This window comes from Chlamydomonas reinhardtii, chromosome 14 (assembly GCF_000002595.2).
Source record: "Chlamydomonas reinhardtii strain CC-503 cw92 mt+ chromosome 14, whole genome shotgun sequence".
Taxonomy (NCBI): Eukaryota; Viridiplantae; Chlorophyta; class Chlorophyceae; order Chlamydomonadales; family Chlamydomonadaceae; genus Chlamydomonas; species Chlamydomonas reinhardtii.
In genome coordinates this window covers 208,694-223,761 of record NC_057017.1, presented here as the reverse complement: position 1 = coordinate 223,761, position 15,068 = coordinate 208,694, and the positions used below count along the sequence as shown (strand labels likewise).

At 64.4% G+C, this 15,068-nt stretch overlaps 4 protein-coding genes across 4 annotated transcripts in view; 2 read left to right on the top strand and 2 right to left on the bottom strand.

Annotated features, from left to right (window-relative positions):
* Positions 1-5,134, bottom strand: part of CHLRE_14g609202v5 (uncharacterized protein) — a 13,402-nt gene extending 8,268 nt beyond the window's left edge. Inside the window, exons 1-10 of the mRNA XM_043069945.1 lie at positions 4,473-5,134; positions 4,188-4,226; positions 3,713-3,848; positions 3,226-3,253; positions 2,872-2,941; positions 1,676-1,801; positions 1,369-1,439; positions 978-1,041; positions 620-720; positions 198-291 (exon numbers count right to left, since the gene is read on the bottom strand). Of these exons, the coding sequence (XP_042916618.1) occupies positions 198-291; positions 620-720; positions 978-1,041; positions 1,369-1,439; positions 1,676-1,801; positions 2,872-2,941; positions 3,226-3,253; positions 3,713-3,848; positions 4,188-4,226; positions 4,473-4,571 (828 nt within the window). The 5' untranslated portion in view covers positions 4,572-5,134. The remainder of the gene's footprint in view (positions 1-197; positions 292-619; positions 721-977; positions 1,042-1,368; positions 1,440-1,675; positions 1,802-2,871; positions 2,942-3,225; positions 3,254-3,712; positions 3,849-4,187; positions 4,227-4,472) is intronic.
* A 780-nt stretch (positions 5,135-5,914) lies between these two features.
* Positions 5,915-9,520, top strand: CHLRE_14g609150v5 (uncharacterized protein). The gene is made up of 6 exons (XM_043069944.1): positions 5,915-6,701; positions 7,343-7,477; positions 7,711-7,912; positions 8,149-8,221; positions 8,471-8,609; positions 8,861-9,520. Exons 1-6 carry the CDS (start codon positions 6,105-6,107, stop codon positions 9,092-9,094), a joined length of 1,380 nt encoding a protein of 459 aa, XP_042916617.1. The 5' UTR covers positions 5,915-6,104; the 3' UTR covers positions 9,095-9,520.
* A 64-nt stretch (positions 9,521-9,584) lies between these two features.
* On the top strand, positions 9,585-13,110 carry CHLRE_14g609100v5 (uncharacterized protein). Its single transcript, XM_043069943.1, has 3 exons — positions 9,585-10,765; positions 10,937-11,875; positions 12,128-13,110. The coding sequence occupies exons 1-3, from the start codon at positions 9,710-9,712 to the stop codon at positions 12,362-12,364; spliced, it is 2,232 nt and encodes a 743-aa protein (XP_042916616.1). The 5' UTR covers positions 9,585-9,709; the 3' UTR covers positions 12,365-13,110.
* A 7-nt stretch (positions 13,111-13,117) lies between these two features.
* Positions 13,118-15,068, bottom strand: CHLRE_14g609050v5 (uncharacterized protein). Its single transcript, XM_043069942.1, has 3 exons — positions 14,635-15,068; positions 14,060-14,277; positions 13,118-13,818 (listed from the first exon to the last, which is right to left on the bottom strand). The coding sequence occupies exons 1-3, from the start codon at positions 14,726-14,728 to the stop codon at positions 13,750-13,752; spliced, it is 381 nt and encodes a 126-aa protein (XP_042916615.1). The 5' UTR covers positions 14,729-15,068; the 3' UTR covers positions 13,118-13,749.

Genomic DNA, 15,068 nt, shown 5'->3' with positions numbered 1-15,068 from the left:
CCACACCCACACACACACACACACCCCAGCGGGTTGTGACACCGTGAGCCCGCTTCCCGGCCCACCACGAGCTCGGTCCGCCCCCCGCCTTCCACACGCTATGGCACGAGCCTCGGGTTGCCCGCGCCGCCCCGTCCTGGTCTCTCAGCCCCTTGCCGTCTCCCCCACCGCCGCCCTCACACACACACAACACACACACACTCTCTCCCTCTCTCACGGTGCATGAAGAAGATGGGGTGGAAGGCGGCGTAGGTGACGGAGGTCATGGGCCAGCCACACACCACGTGCACACTGCGGTCAGTCAGTCAGTCAGGCAAGCAGGGGCAGCAGTGAAGCCAGTGGCCAGTCAAATACACACACACACACACACACACACACACACACACACACACACACACACACACACACACACACACACACACATACACACACACACACACACACACACACACACACACACGCAACACACACGCACGCGCGCGAACATGTCCCTTCACACAGCCCCCCCCCCCCGCTGTCCCACCGTTGTGGTTAGGCTCTAGTAACCCCCCACCCCCCCTGCTTCCCCCAATCCCCACCCAAAACACACACACACACATACACACGGCCACGCACGCACCTGTTGTGGGGCGTCTCCACGCTGTTTGCGTTGCCGGCGTGTGTGGAGGCGGCGCGCGGATGCTCCCACTGCGCCAGCGCGGCGGCAGCCTGTGCGCCGACCTACGAGGGGGGCGTTTGTGTGAGAGTATGTTTGGGAGATACAGAGAGAGTTTGTGTGTGTGTGACAGTGTGCGTGTGTGTACTGTATTAAGAAGAGCATAAGCAGAGGGGCATGTTTTATTCCGCATGAGCGTGTGCGCACAGGACACGCGTGCTTTCCCACACGCCCACCCGTAACCCCATCCTCCATCGCCCTCCCGCTCCGACACCCACCACCACCACCACCCTCCGACCCACCACCACCCCTCGCCCCTCACCCGCATGCTCTGCAGCCGCTGCACGATGCGCTCGTCCGAGGCCAGGCCGTAGCTGGTCAGCTCGCTGCGTGGCGGCAGTAGCAGTGGCAGTGCAGCGGGTGAAGCGGGAGGGGCGTGTGTAGTGAAACAAGGTAAGGGAGTTGCCAGACGGAGCGAGGACCACCCCCAGATACCGCCTTGCAGCAGCACTCTGCCGCACGCACACACACGCACACACACACACACACACACACACACACACACACACACACACACACACACATACACACCGCCGCCAGCGTTCGCCCCCTCAGCTCCTCTACCGCAAGCGGCCAGCACACCACAAGCCATCACCCTTCTGGTCACCCCCCTCAATTCCGCCACCCACGCCCCCCCACACACACTGCCCCACCTCTTCATTTCGGGCGGGATCAGCTGCGGCGGCAGGGCCGAAAAGCGCTGCCGCACAATGGCCGGAAACACCTGTGGGGAGAGATGGGGTGGGGGGTGGCACCGCTGGGACACGGGACGACGGGTTGGCCCCACGTACTTTAGGTCGTCAGGCCCTGAGAGGGGTGCGACGCAAGCCGCAGTAGCTAGCCAGCAGCACGGCCTCGCTCCAAATGCGCGTTGGGCTCGGACGCCTTGGATACAGCGCTTAGCCTGCAGCTCTGACCCCTCCCCCTGTAATCCAGTTTGGGCTGGTATCTACCACCCACCTGGCCGTTCACGGGCGCGGGGAAGGCGGCTGGGTCGCGGGCCGGGTCGCGGCTGGGGTCGGTGGCGTCCCACCCCCAGTACGGCAGGCCAATGCGCCCGTCCCGGCCCAGAGCGCGGTCCGCAGCCTGCGTGGGCGGGCAGGAGAGGAGGGAGGAGGAGAGCAGTGGGAGGGCAGGAGGGGAGGGAGGAGGAGAGCAGTGGGAGGGCGGGCGGCAGGTGAGGAGAAGGAAGGGCCGGGAACGAGCTGAGGAGGTCGTGTTGGCGTCCTTTTGGTGGTGAAGCGGTCCGAGTCCGAGACCGGGTCAAGGGTCGTGGGGAAGGGCATCGGAGTGGAAGGGAGTGGAAGAGGTGTGGAGGTGCAGGCAGCCCGCCGTGGGAGCGGCAAGCCGGGTGCAGCTGCCACGTCACCTGCTAGCGCACCCAGCCCCTTCCCACAACCCTTCGCGCTCTGTGCCATTGTTGGTGTTTGCCTATGTACGGAACACCTACACACGCACACCTGAACACACACACACACACACGCACACACACACACACACCAGCCTGTGTCTGACACTTGCGCACACATGCGGGATACGGGCTATGCGCGGGTTCGGGGGTGACGGGCACACGCCCTTTTCTGCCAGCCGAGTCAGCCCGGCCCAGCGTCTCTGCAACCGCCGCCCGCCATGCGCCCCATGCAGTCGGGCGCTATTTGCAGCCGCGCGGCCCCAGACTCGTTCCCTTTCACGGGCATAGTTAGTGGGTGGGCTTTGGGATGCGTGTTGGGACATTAGATAGCTTACTTGCTGCACGCCGCCCTCTTCCACCGCTGCCATTTCACATGTCCGTGACACTTCTGTGCTGCCGCCCAATGCCTTTCCATTCCCATGCTTATAGGTGAGCTCGACTACGACCAGCGGGCGGGAATACGGGAATTAGGCGTGCTGGGTAAACGTTGTTTAGCGCGCCCAGGGTGCGGAGCATGGACGCATACAGGTGCATCGCGGGGTCAGGCCGAATGGTCGCCCGTGGGGTTACAGGCTTATCGCGGGTAAGTATGACTACCTGGGTGACGGCAACCACGCGACGCTCGGTTAATTGGTAGGTATCCGTAAGTAACTCCGGCGTCGTCTGGGCGGGCTTTCGTTTCGTTTTTTAACACACACACACACACACACACACATCCCTACACCTGCAAACCTCTCCCTCTCACCTGCATGGTGCGCTCAAAGTCCAGCAGGTAGGCGCGGTGCCAGCCCGGGAACGTCTCATTGCCGTGGGCGCTGTGCGGGCAGGGTGGGGGTGGAGGGGTGGAGAGGTGGACGTGGGGTGTAGTGGGCCCGTCCGTCAGCTAGCCAACAACGGAGGCGGGCCGCAGCCACACACCAGCAACCCACATGCCCACATGCGCACGCACAGTATGTACACGCTCTCTCCCCTGCCTGCCGTTTGTCCGCGTGACACACACCACAACCGGCCACACACATCCCACGCCCGCCCGCCCGCCCGCGGATGGCGCCATCCCCGACTTCCACACGCAGGGTATCATCGTAACAGCCCGGCCCACCAGTAGTTGCGGTCCCAGCCGTGGTAGCCTGTACGGCGGGCACACACAGGGCACAGAGAGAGAGAGAGAGAATGCGGGTTGATCACAAGGAGTAGCGAGGGACAAGCGCAAGATTTGGCTGGAGCATATAGGCAGGACCTGACCACCCCTCTTCAGTCATGTCTCCGCACGCCGCCACTCCACTTTGGTCCTACCAGATTTCCGGCGCACTTTTCCGACACCGCCTCCCCCATTCCTCCCCTCAAACAAACACACATCAGCGCACACGGGCATAGTCAGCAAATCACACAGCCGGGTACAGGGTTCTCAAGCCCAACGAACGAACACACACACATACACATATACACGCACACACACACACACACACACACACACACGCACGCACGCACACACACACACACACACACACACACACACACACACAAACACACACACCACTGCAAACACGCCAGGGGGGAGCGAGGCTGCCCAAGTGCCCATCGCTCACGTGCCAGCCGGAAGTACTCGCTGGGCGCCCAGTCTCCCGCCTCCACACTCCAGGGCCCCTCGGCCCAGATGCGGCTCTGGGCGGTCGCGGACCAGCCCCGCTCCATCATCTTCTCTATGGCCTCGCACACCCGGACCTGCGGATGGAAGCAGGGGGAGTTGGAGGAGGGGGGAGCCAGTTGTGGAGGGGTGTTGGAGGGGAGAGGTGGAGGCGGAGGGGAGAGCCGGTTGGTTCCGCCCCATTCCCAGTAGCGGGGAGCGGCGCATGCGGAAGGAGGGGCGCAGGTGAGGACGCCAAGGGTGGTGGGGGAGGCTTTGAGTGGGGTGGGTAAAGCTGGCATTTGGGGTATGTGGGCCCAGGACGGCCAAGCAGCCCTGACGTGCCTCTCGTCTTGGGAGTGGGAGCGACTGGGGCCCAAACGGCCCGCCCAGGGGCAGGGCTGGGGGCTCGCTCAACCCCACTGCCGAGCACTCACCTGCATTGCCTGCGACATGGTGCGGATGTCCTGCCGCACCTGAGTACAAGGTGAGGGGGGCAGGGCAGCAGGGGCAACAGACGGGAGCGTGTCAGGATGCAGGAGTCAGAGCAGGAGGGAGGGGGCCCGGTGGATGTGTGCGCGCGATTTGGCGCGCGCTCGGCGGTCAATGTCTAGCAGTTGGCGGGCTGCGGGGAGCGAGGCTCTGAATTTCATTTTTGTCCACGCACCCACAGCGCTCAGATGGCGGAGTTGTGGACTGGTTTTACACGCAGTTGAACTCACCACTATCTCCGCCTCTGGCAGGGACGGCACCTCGCCCAGGGGCGCGGGTTTTGGAAGCGTCGTCCGCGTGGTTCGTGGCTTGGACGTGCTGGTCCCCATTCTCGTGGACATGCTCTAAGAGTATGTCAGTAGTCTTTGCGGCGGCTTAGGCCGCGCGGTTGAATGCGCAAGTCAACAATGGGCCTCTTTCCAGTCGATTTAGTGGCGCTCCCTTTAGAATGCTCCGCCGCAGTACCGCTGCCTTGTGGGATTGCAATAACAACACTAAATATACCAGGAAACAAATCGGGACGGAGTAAAGCCGAGGTCGGATTTTGCGACCTGGTCGGGGACTGCCTTTCCCAAGGGGTGACACGCGGCAAACACCCAGCAAGCCAACTGACAGGCCTTCGTCGATATTAGCCTAAAACAACAAAGTTAGCAAGCATTTAGCATCGCAGAGAAAGAAGCCCACTAAAGTCTGCGCCACTAAATGGCTAAAGTCTGCACTGGAAAGAGGCCCAATGTCTTGCCTTCGAACTCGTTCTGACAGCTAGCAGATCGAGTAGCGTACTGTATAAGGTATGGGTATGTTGAAGCTTGCATGTAAAACGCAAGCAAGGCGCGTGAAGTAAGGGCCAATTTCAAAAAATGGCTATGAGCTTGAGTGAGAACTTCTGGACAAAAAATTGTGCATGTAACACACCACAAGCGTTGCACAGGGGAAATGCGCCACAATGCGGTGAGTTAATTCACCAACGACGTTGCTGACAGGCCAACCGACGGCACGCGGTCGATCACGCCGTATTCCTGCCCCCTAAGGAAGGGCGTTGAGCGGATCTCCCTCGACATGATTGTTGTTACACACGCCGGAGAGCGACTCAATGTGTTAAGGAAATGCAGGCAAACGCTGCGCCCAACGGAGGCACCCCAGATGTTGAACACGGGTTGCGAGTGCATGCGTGCCGGCGGCACGGGGCTCCCTGACAGGTCATGGAAATGTCAGCCATCGGCATGTCATTGTATCACATGAGTGCAGACAACAATGTACTGTTCAATGGTTTAATGCTTGACATCCGCCAGCCGCGTCGAGCGGGAATGGCAGAGCACGGCATTACAACACGCGCATGGACAAGGCTCGCACGGTGCGTTGTGCATACACTGCATGACAGCATGAGCCTGTTGGTACATTTCCTTCAGGCGCACCCATGGGCACACAACGGCAAGCCCGATACAGCCCCTGCGAGCGGGGGAGCGTGTGGTGCGGTGTGGTGTGCCCTTGGGTATCCGTGGTCATGACGTCGCGTGTCGTGAAGTGCATGCAGCCGAACAGCGTGAATGACCTATGTTTGTGAATGTTGCAATCAGTGAAAGCATTGTTCGTTCTGCGCATGCTGCACGCGACTGCCGTGCTGCCCCGCACTTTCGTTACCATTTGACTTGCTCGCGCATCTCAATTTCTGTTGAATACAGTCTGCGGCGTTGCTAGTAGTGTCACTGCAGTTGATGCTCCAGCGAGCTACTGTAGAGTTGCTACCGCTGCTTACATTTTTGCAACACCCGCGCTGTGCGCTGGGGCTCAGCCCCCTAAGCTGACTCCTCAAACCTTAGTATCCACCTTCATTGTCGCTAGCAGCTAGCCAAGCTGCTGATATGGCACTCGCGCACGGTCGCGCCCTAACAACACGTGGCGGCTCGGGCTCGGACAGCAGCCGCGGCGGACGCGCCCCTGCCCCCCGCGGCCCGGGGCAGGCGCCTCCGCACGGCCTCCTCCGGTTGCTCCCTGCCTTTGCCCCGGCGCCCGCAACAGCCGCAACTGTTGCACGGGGAGGCTCCGTCTCCGCCTCCGCTTCTGCCTCCTGCTCGTCCTGCGCCTGCTGTGGGGCTGTTACAGCCCCGTCAGCCGCAGCAAGGCCAACACCCGCAATGGCTCCGCACCCCTACCGGCAGCCGAGTGCATGCCGGGGTCTCCGAGCGCTCCCCCGGAGTCCTGGCACCCCTGCCGCCGCCAGCCGCAGCAGCAGCAGCAGTAGCAGCAGTAGCAGCGGGCCTCTCAGACGATACGGCGCCAGCGCAACAGCCGGGGCCGCGACGGGCGGCAGCGCCGGCACTGGCGTCACGGCCGCGTCCGACGCCACTCCCACGTCCGCCGCCTCGCCCTCGCCCCCGGCGTGGGATCCCGCCGCCCCCGCGCCGCCGGGCCTGTTGGGAGACTGGAGTGAGCATGCGGTGTGGCAGGCCGCCATTGAGGTGCGGGTGGTGCGTGTGTTTTGGGGGGGGGGGAGTTATGTGCCCGAGCCCAGTAACTCCCAAGAATCAAGAGATCGTCGCTCAACCCAGAAATGCAGTGCGAGCTCAACGGATGACCTTCGGTCTCGGTCATTTGGAAGGTGTTGCCGATTTACGGTAGACCGCGGGCGCCGCGCCGCACCGACAATGGCACCCAAGCTCGACCAACAAGCTCTCTAGGCGAGCAAAGCAATGTGCTACACACAAGTTCTACCCACCAGTAGGAAGCAAACCAGGGCAGCCAGGAACCGCGAGCGCCAGGGCCAGGGATGGATGGCAGGACATGTAAACGTGCAAAGGGGTGGGAAATGAGAGGCAGGGATAGGGGATGTAAATGCTGCATAGGCAAGAATACAACGCGAGCGGGAGTGAGGGGGTGGTGAATTAGGGGATGTGGAGACAGGGCTTGAGGAGTAAGGGGTTGGGGAATGAGGGTAATGAGGCAGGGCCGGACGACCAGGCAGGGGGTGGCAGCGATGCGGGCGTCATGTGGTGTGCACTGCTGGCTGTGGACCGCCCTGGCCGCCCTGGCCGCTCACGCCTTCCGCTCCCCTGCCCACCCGCTCTCCCTCTCTGCCTCTGCCCCCCTTCGCCTGCCGCAGTCGGCTGTGGGCGACTCGTCCGCCGGCGCCGACAGGGGCGCTGCCGCCGCCGCGCTACTGCGCTCGCTGCAGGGTCTGCGGCTGCTGCTGCCCGACCTGGGGCCGCACTGGGAGGAGCAGCTGGGGGTGCAGCAGGTGGGGCGGGCGGGCGGCATCTGGGTGCGGTGCTTGTAGCAGGGAGTTGCAACGAGCTTTTGCGGATGGATAAGTGGGGACGTGGGCTTAGGGTGGCGCTTGCAGACTGCGTCCACACCACCATGCATCACCAAAGAGCTGGCGAGTCATGTCGAGTACCCCTCAGCCGCACTCCCCTGACCCATGCTGCCACCTCCACCTCCACCCCCACCTCCCACCTGCAACCTCCGCAGAAGCTGGTGGTCATAGAGCACATGCTGGAGGGCACAGCCGCCTCTCCGGCGCCCGCCTCCTCCCCTGCTGGCGAACCCTGCCCCAGTGACAGCCCTGCCAGCGCCGCCCCCCAGTGGGACGTGTGTCTGTACGGCAATGCGCAGCGGGCAGCGGGCGAGCTGCGGAGCCTGGCGCCCTTCTACCGGCAGTACGGCACACGGAGTGAGGGAGATGGAGGGAGATGGAGGGAGCAGGGGGAGGTGGAGGCAGGGACACGTGGGGCAGGCGGTATGGGTTGGTGGGAGTGTGACATATCAGGATAGCCACACCGCCAGACAAGCCCCCTCGCTTTCCTCCCTTTCCTCCCGCCCTTCCCCTACACAAACCCAATACGCACACACTTGCCTCCCCCTCCCTGCCCTCCCCTGCCCTGCCCTGCCGTCCCTGCCACTACCCAGCCACGGAGTCGTGCTACCAGCACTGCACCTGGGTGCTGGGCGAGGCACTCATGGGGGCGGCACGCAATTACAGGTGGGCGCGTGGGGTGGTGGTTACATTCATAACTAAGGGGGCGGGAGCGGCGGGCGAGTGTGTGTTTGGGGCTCGTGACTTGCGAGGTGGCGGGAAGGTCAGTTAGGTGGAGGCGCGGGGCAAGGCATAGCACACCGGCTGCGCCTGCATTGACAAGCCACATAATCAACCATTCTGCCCTCCCTCCGCCTCCCTCCCCACCATTCTCCCCTCCTCCCACCTCCTCCTCCTCCCCACCCCGCCCCTCAGCGGCCCCGGCAGCACGCTGCTCCGCGCGCGAGACCTGGCCGTGGCGGCGGTGGCGGTGCGGGGGCTGCGGCGCGCGCACGAGACGCACCTGGGCACACTGGCGCGGCTGCAGTGCAGGCTGGCGCTGGCGCTGCCGCAGGTGGGGGGCAGGGAGCGACGGGGGGGACTGGGGTGGCTGGGGGATAGGGCGTAGGGGGTACATGTGTGTGAGGGAGCAGACTGCAAGGGAACGGTGTCCTACGGCCTACTAGAGGCGCCTAGCGCTTTCATGTACATATACCGTGTTGCGCAACATGCCGGATTCCTTATAGCGGAATACTCCGCAGCTGCCAGTTACCCAATCATTACACGCCTGCACATCATACCTCTTCCCTCTCTCCTACCCCCCAGGTGGGCGAGCGGCTGGTGCAGCTGCGCACCGCCCTGGCCGAGCAGCCGCTGGGCCCGGGGGCTGTAGCAGTGGACGTGGGCCGCCTGGCCGCAACCAACCTGGCGCTGCTACTGCCGCCCGCAGCCATGAAGGCACCAGCAGCAGCACCAGCAGCACCAGCGCCAACGGACACAGCAGCCGCCTCTGCATGGAGTGGTGATGGCGGCGACGGCGACGGCGCTGCCGCGTTGTAGCAGGAGGGAGGGGGGCCAGAGGTTGGCGTGCCCCGGCCACCGCAAGGGGCGCGGCGCACCTATACACTTCAGAAAGGGGGGGCCCCTGTCAAGTTGGTAAACACACGTTCCCGGCCGCCGCCGACTGCACACAGCCATTATTTAAGCCATCCATTACACGAAGCTATTGTACACAAGGTAGAAGGAGGAGGAATGAGCAGTAAAGGTACCTCCCCTGGTGAGTGCGGTATAAGACACGTTAGGGCTGTAGCGCCATGCGACGCTGCGGTTGTTGTCTGGCTGAACCTACTTGGAGTCAGGTGGTGGCTGCAGCCGGGGAAGCGGAGGTGGGGACAGGGTCTGGGGGCGATGGCCGTGGTAGGCTCGGACTCGCTGAACCCTTGAAGCATGAGGACATTCATGCTGAAATGTCTTATCTAATCGTTCTTTGAGATTCTGTCAGCACTGCAGACAATCCTGTAGGGATAAGGGCACAAACAGCAACGTACCATGGAAACATCCCACTCGCGTGACGTTGGAAACAGCACGCTTGACGCAGATCCACCACATGTGCATAGCCTCGTAGATGTGCTTCGGCAACTAGACGTCAGCGCTGCGGACCGCATTCTTGGCACGATGTCGGGGGGCGACGTGTGGTCGGGCGCACGGCTCGCCTGCAAAGCGCTGCGCGATTTTGTGGATGCCAACATTCGCACTGCAGGTCTATATACGACATGGGATCGCGCGATGAAGTCACAGCCTCCTGGGGCGCGGACCGGCTTCACCTCGCCTGTGGCGCGGTTCCGGCGCTGCAGCCTCTTGTCCATCACATTTGATAGTGACGAGGAGGACGCGGATGGTTACGCGGACAGCGAGCATGGAGACGCCGTTCAGCACCCGGCGTTGCTGGCCTCCCTATGCATGGCCGGCGTGGGTGCCGATGTGGCGCGCAACATCACCGAGCTGCGTCTGAAGGGTCCCCTGGAGCTGCCCACGCTGGTCACTGTTGCGCTCGTGCTGGCCGGAACTCTGCGGCACGTGCGCATACTAGTGCTTGACAACTGCCCATATGGCATGGGCAGCTACAGCTTCAACAACATGCACGCCATCCACACCACGCTGCGTGGCGCTTTCCCGGCGCTCGAGGAGCTCATCCTCCCCGCCAGGGCCTGCCTGCGCGGCCTAGAAGCATTCGCCGGCAGCCGCCTACACACCGTGCGCGTGATGGTCGACACCCCCGGCTGCCTGCACATGTTGCATGTGCGCAGCCTGCTGCAGCTGCCGCAGCTCCGGCAGCTTGACCTGGACGGGGCGGGCTGGGGTGTGCTATGGCGCGGCGACGGCGATGTGTGGGATGATGAGGGAGGCGATGTGTGGGATTATGATTGGGAGGACAGCCCGGCGGGCGCTGCGGAGCTGCCGCTGGGGGATGCCAGCGATGAAGAGCCTATCCCTGATGAGCTGGATTGGCCGGAGGTGCGGGCGCTGCAGCGGCTGCTGGTGTCGCCGCCGCCGGCACTAGAGCGCCTGAGGTGGCCTGGGCAGCCGCAACTGGAGGTCGGGTTCGCGGGCGGCAGGATCACATGCGTGCACCTCTACGGGAGCTATTGCTACGCTGCTGATTTACGCCGCGCCGTGGCAGTGCTGCTGCCGGTGCTGGCGGCGACGGGGCGCCGGCTGCCGCTGCTCAAGGTGAGGTTTGAGCGGGGAAGATGAGGATAGCGGTGACGGGGGCGGTGGCGGGAGGCTGGCGAAGGTTTGCCGTCAAGCATGAGAAGGATTGCGCCTTCAGCGCATATCACCGCAGTGAGGTTCAGTTCATTTACCGCCCACATTGTCACTTTCTTTCGTCACGCGGTGTAGGTCGGGCACCTGGCCGACCGCTCCGCCGACATCACCTCGCTGCTGCAGCCACACACGCCCTTTGCCCGGCTACTGGCGGTGACTGACCGCGTGGAGCTGGGGCGGTTGGTGCTGGAAAGCGGCGGCAGGGCAGCCGAGGAGGCGGCGGCGGCGGCGGCGCTGCGGGCGGTGGTGAGGGCTGTTGGCGGCTTGCCAGAGAAGCTCGTATTTGGAGGTTCTGGACGTGACTCAAAGCTGGACCTGCAAACACGGCCGCGGTACTCGGCAGGCGCAGGGGGGGACAGGCAGGCCGCAGGCAGCGCCGCCACGCCAGCAGCCCCTGCAGCAGTGATGCTGGCGGAGGTGACGGCGCAGCAGGTGCTGGAGCAGGCAGCGGCGCGCATGTGGGATACGGCTGAGGCGGAGGCCGCAGCGACGGTGGCGCAGGCGGAGGCTTGGATGGCATATCGGACTGCATACGTGGCGGATAAGAGCAGGTATCGGCACGACATGCGTGCTGTCCGCATGTACGTGCTGCTGCGTGGGCCGTTCGTGTGGCAGCGGACCTGCGGGCCGGATGGAGCAGCAGGCGGTCGCGGCGCGGCGCGGCTGAAAAAATGGCTTGAGAGCCTGGTGGTCATATCACTGCCGCTGGCCACAGCAGCAGCAGCAGCAGCAACAGCCGTAGCTCCGGGCAGCCCGGCGGGGACAGCGGCAGCGGCAGGAGCCCCTGGGGTGGTAAAGGTGAAGGGCTGCAGCTTCGTCGCCTGCGGCTCTGGATCTGCCTTGGCGGTTGTGGAGTGCGCCGATGACTCCATTGCAGCTCTGCAGCTGTACCGCGCAGCGGCGGCAGCGGCAGCCCGCGAGGCGCCTGGCTGCCTGCAGGTGTCTGCCTGCAAGGCGGATGACTTTTGCCTGATGGACATCGTCAAGCGGTACTGGGCCCCTCCAATTAGAGAGGTAGGGACACCAATTGCGTTTGCTCAAACTGTAAACTCGGGATGTGTGGAGTGGGGCACCGGCCCGGCGGCTGGGTGAGCTGTGTCCAGCCTCATGCCGCTCCACACGCGACTCAGCCCAGCTTCCACCCACCTCCCCACCCACGGGCCTGTCAGCCGTCAGTCAGCCACCACATCAGCGGTCCCTCCTCGGCAGCAGTACCCCACATCCAACTGCTGACGTGCTACTGCTGCTGCTGCTGCCCGGCTGCAGGTGATCCGTGGGCTGTGGGAAGACCACCGCTCCACGCCTGTGCAGGCTATGCGCACGGCAGGAGCAGGGCAGGAGCAGGCGGGTGGGCAGGAGCGGCCTGGGCAGGCGGCAGTGGGGCAGGGTGGGGAGGCAGCAGGGCGTGACGAGGCGGTGGCGTTGGAGTGTGACCTGCAGGTCCTGCAGCACCTGCTGCGGTTGGCGGAGCAGGCGCACAAGGCGGTGGCCACCTGCAAATGAGTATTCATGAATTCCGGCTAGCAGGGTTGTGGGCATGTGAGGCGTGAGACAGACCGTGTGACAGGTGTGTGGGGTGCGGCCTGCTTAGAGAGGGGCTTCTGTCAGCAGTACTGTGGCTGTGCGGCATAGCAGTAATGCAGGGCATGGGGGCGGCGGCAGGATGACGGGTCGACAGGGTAGGCTGCCTTGTATGGGAGGAGTGGCATGTGGCAAAGCCCGTGCCGCCAGGACCTGTTATGGCGGTTGTTGCTGTTGGGAGGCTGTGCAGCTCTCGCACGAGCAGTGTTCACCCTTTGTGTGACCGCTGAGTAAGCGGCGACAACTTCACCTTTTGCATTGGCGCGGTAGCCCCTTGGCTACAGTATGTGTGTACCACTACGGACGCACACAGGCACTGGCGCACAAGCGCATGCAGGCATACAGCAGTGCCGCGTTGCCAGCCATGCCCGAGCTCGCATGGCAGCCATGTGTGGTAGAGACCTGGTAGGGCCTTGTTGAGACGCCGCACACAGCAGCACACGCCAGCCCTGTGCCCAACCAGACAAGCAGACAACCGTTGCCCGTCGTCACTAAGCTGCTATGAATTACTGGGTGATGGTAACAGGCTACCGTACTCAATGCATGGCTGGCTGATGCGGCAGGGTGCCAAGTCGCCCAGATGGTGTCCAGGGAAGCAGGGCGGGGCGCGACACAAGGTTGGCGCACTGCGCAGCTGAGAGAACTGCACTTTGGGCGAAACGCAGCACATGCACAACTGAACCCGTATTACATTCGTCTTCAGCCGCACTCCGTGCGCGCACGTTATCCAATGCATAATTCACACGACTACCGCACAACCGGGCCTGCCCACTGCTCAATGCTCAGGAGTCCTCTGTGCCCCTGGGGTAGGTGCCCCACCACTGCACGCCTGTCCCCTCACGGGACCTGCCCCTCGTTCGCTCTGCGCTTTGCGCTGCAACTCCGCAGGCCGCAGCAGGCGGAGCCGACAACCCAGCGTGCGTGCGTGCGTGCCTGCCCTGCCCTGCCCTAACCTGCACCACCTCCCTCTGACCTGCCCAAACCTGCACCACCTCCCTCCGGCTCTCGTCCATCGCTGCTCCCTCCCACTCCGCCTTGTTGGGCTCCGGCACTGCTCCCTCAAGCCGGCTCTCGGCTCTGGCACCTGTGCCCCCCTGCCTCCACCCCGGCTGCGTCTAGGGCTGCAAACCCCCGCCCCAACCCTCACGGCCGTAGCCCACGGCCCCACGCGCGCACCTACCCTGCCACCCCGGCACGATGCCCCCCGGCCCCCGTCCGGCGCTGCTCCCTCCTGCTCCGCTCCGGCACTGCCCCGGCACTCGGCTCAACACTCCAATGCTGCTCCATACCGGCTCCGGCGCTCACACTCAGCGGAAGGAGTCGACCGTGATGCGCCAGCGGCCCTTGCGCAACCGCCGCAGCAACACCTCGCGGCCCTGTGATGAGCCACACGGAGAGCAGCGCAGCAGAGGGAGCGCGCGAGAGACGTATTGAGGGCGAGGGTGGGTCAAACAGGGAGTGGCGTCATGAGAGCTGGGGAGACGGCATGGCGCCGGTGGTAACACGCGCTGGGCAGGGCTGCGGCCCATGCACGCCCGCGTCACAGCTGCATGCCAGCGGCTTCACCGCAGATCGCCAGCACCCTCTGCGCCCCCCTGCCGCCCCCACTCCTCCCACCTGCGGTGTGCTGAGCCGCTTCTCCAGCCCATGCCGGTTGACCCGCTTGCGCCGGCTGGGCTGGTAGGTGTTGCCGCGGTTGCCGCACCGCAGCGGGGCGGGGGCGGGGCCGCCGGGGGCCGGAGGGGCGGGCGCAGGCGCGGGCGCAGGCGTGGCGGGGAGGCCGGCGGGGGCAGGGGGCTGGTGCGGCTGGTGCGGCTGCAGCGGGCGGGGTGCGCCTGGTGGGGTTGGGAATTTGGAATTTGGAGTTGGGGGTTGGGAAGGTTGTGAGAACTGGAATCGTTTATGCTTGGTGCGGTGTGTGTGTATGAGGGGGAGCGGCCGCCAAGTCCGTGTCTCCGAGCCTTAGGCCCACGAACATGACGACGACACGGTGGCCCTCCACTTCCCCCGACCCCAGCTGTGTGCCCAGCCCACCCGGCATCCACCCGGCATCAGCGAGCCAGCGAGCCAGAGACGGCAATCGCCACCCACGCCCCGGCGTGCGCCCAGTTCGTATCGTAACCAGCCCCGCTGAGCTCCCTTTCCCGCCGTAGTCAGGCTGGAAGCCGTGGACACCCCGCATCCACACCCACCTGGCAGCACGTGCGGCGCCCATAGCTCCGGCGGCGTGAGCGGCGCATGCAGCTGCAGCCGGGGTGTGACGCCGTCTGCGCCCCCTAGGTGCATCTGCAGCCGTGGCAGGTGCTGATGCGCCCCTAGCAGCTCCTGATGAGACAGCTGTGGCTGCTGCGCCGAGAGTGTCTGCGGCTGGTGGCGGCCGCGGTGCGCCTCGGCCAACAGGCGGGAGACGTCAAAGGAGACAAGCCGCGAGTCCCACAAGCAAATAGTGGGTGCCAGGCCGGAGTCATGCGCGGCCGTCAGCGGCCCGCCTGCCCCGCCACCGAACCCCACAAACAATCCAGCGTCTCCAGATGCATGCTGTCGCCCAGATGACGATGCTGTGAGCGTGTCCAGGCGCTCCAGAGCGAATGATGAGCGCTCCGAGAAGCTTAGGTCCGCGCTGGGC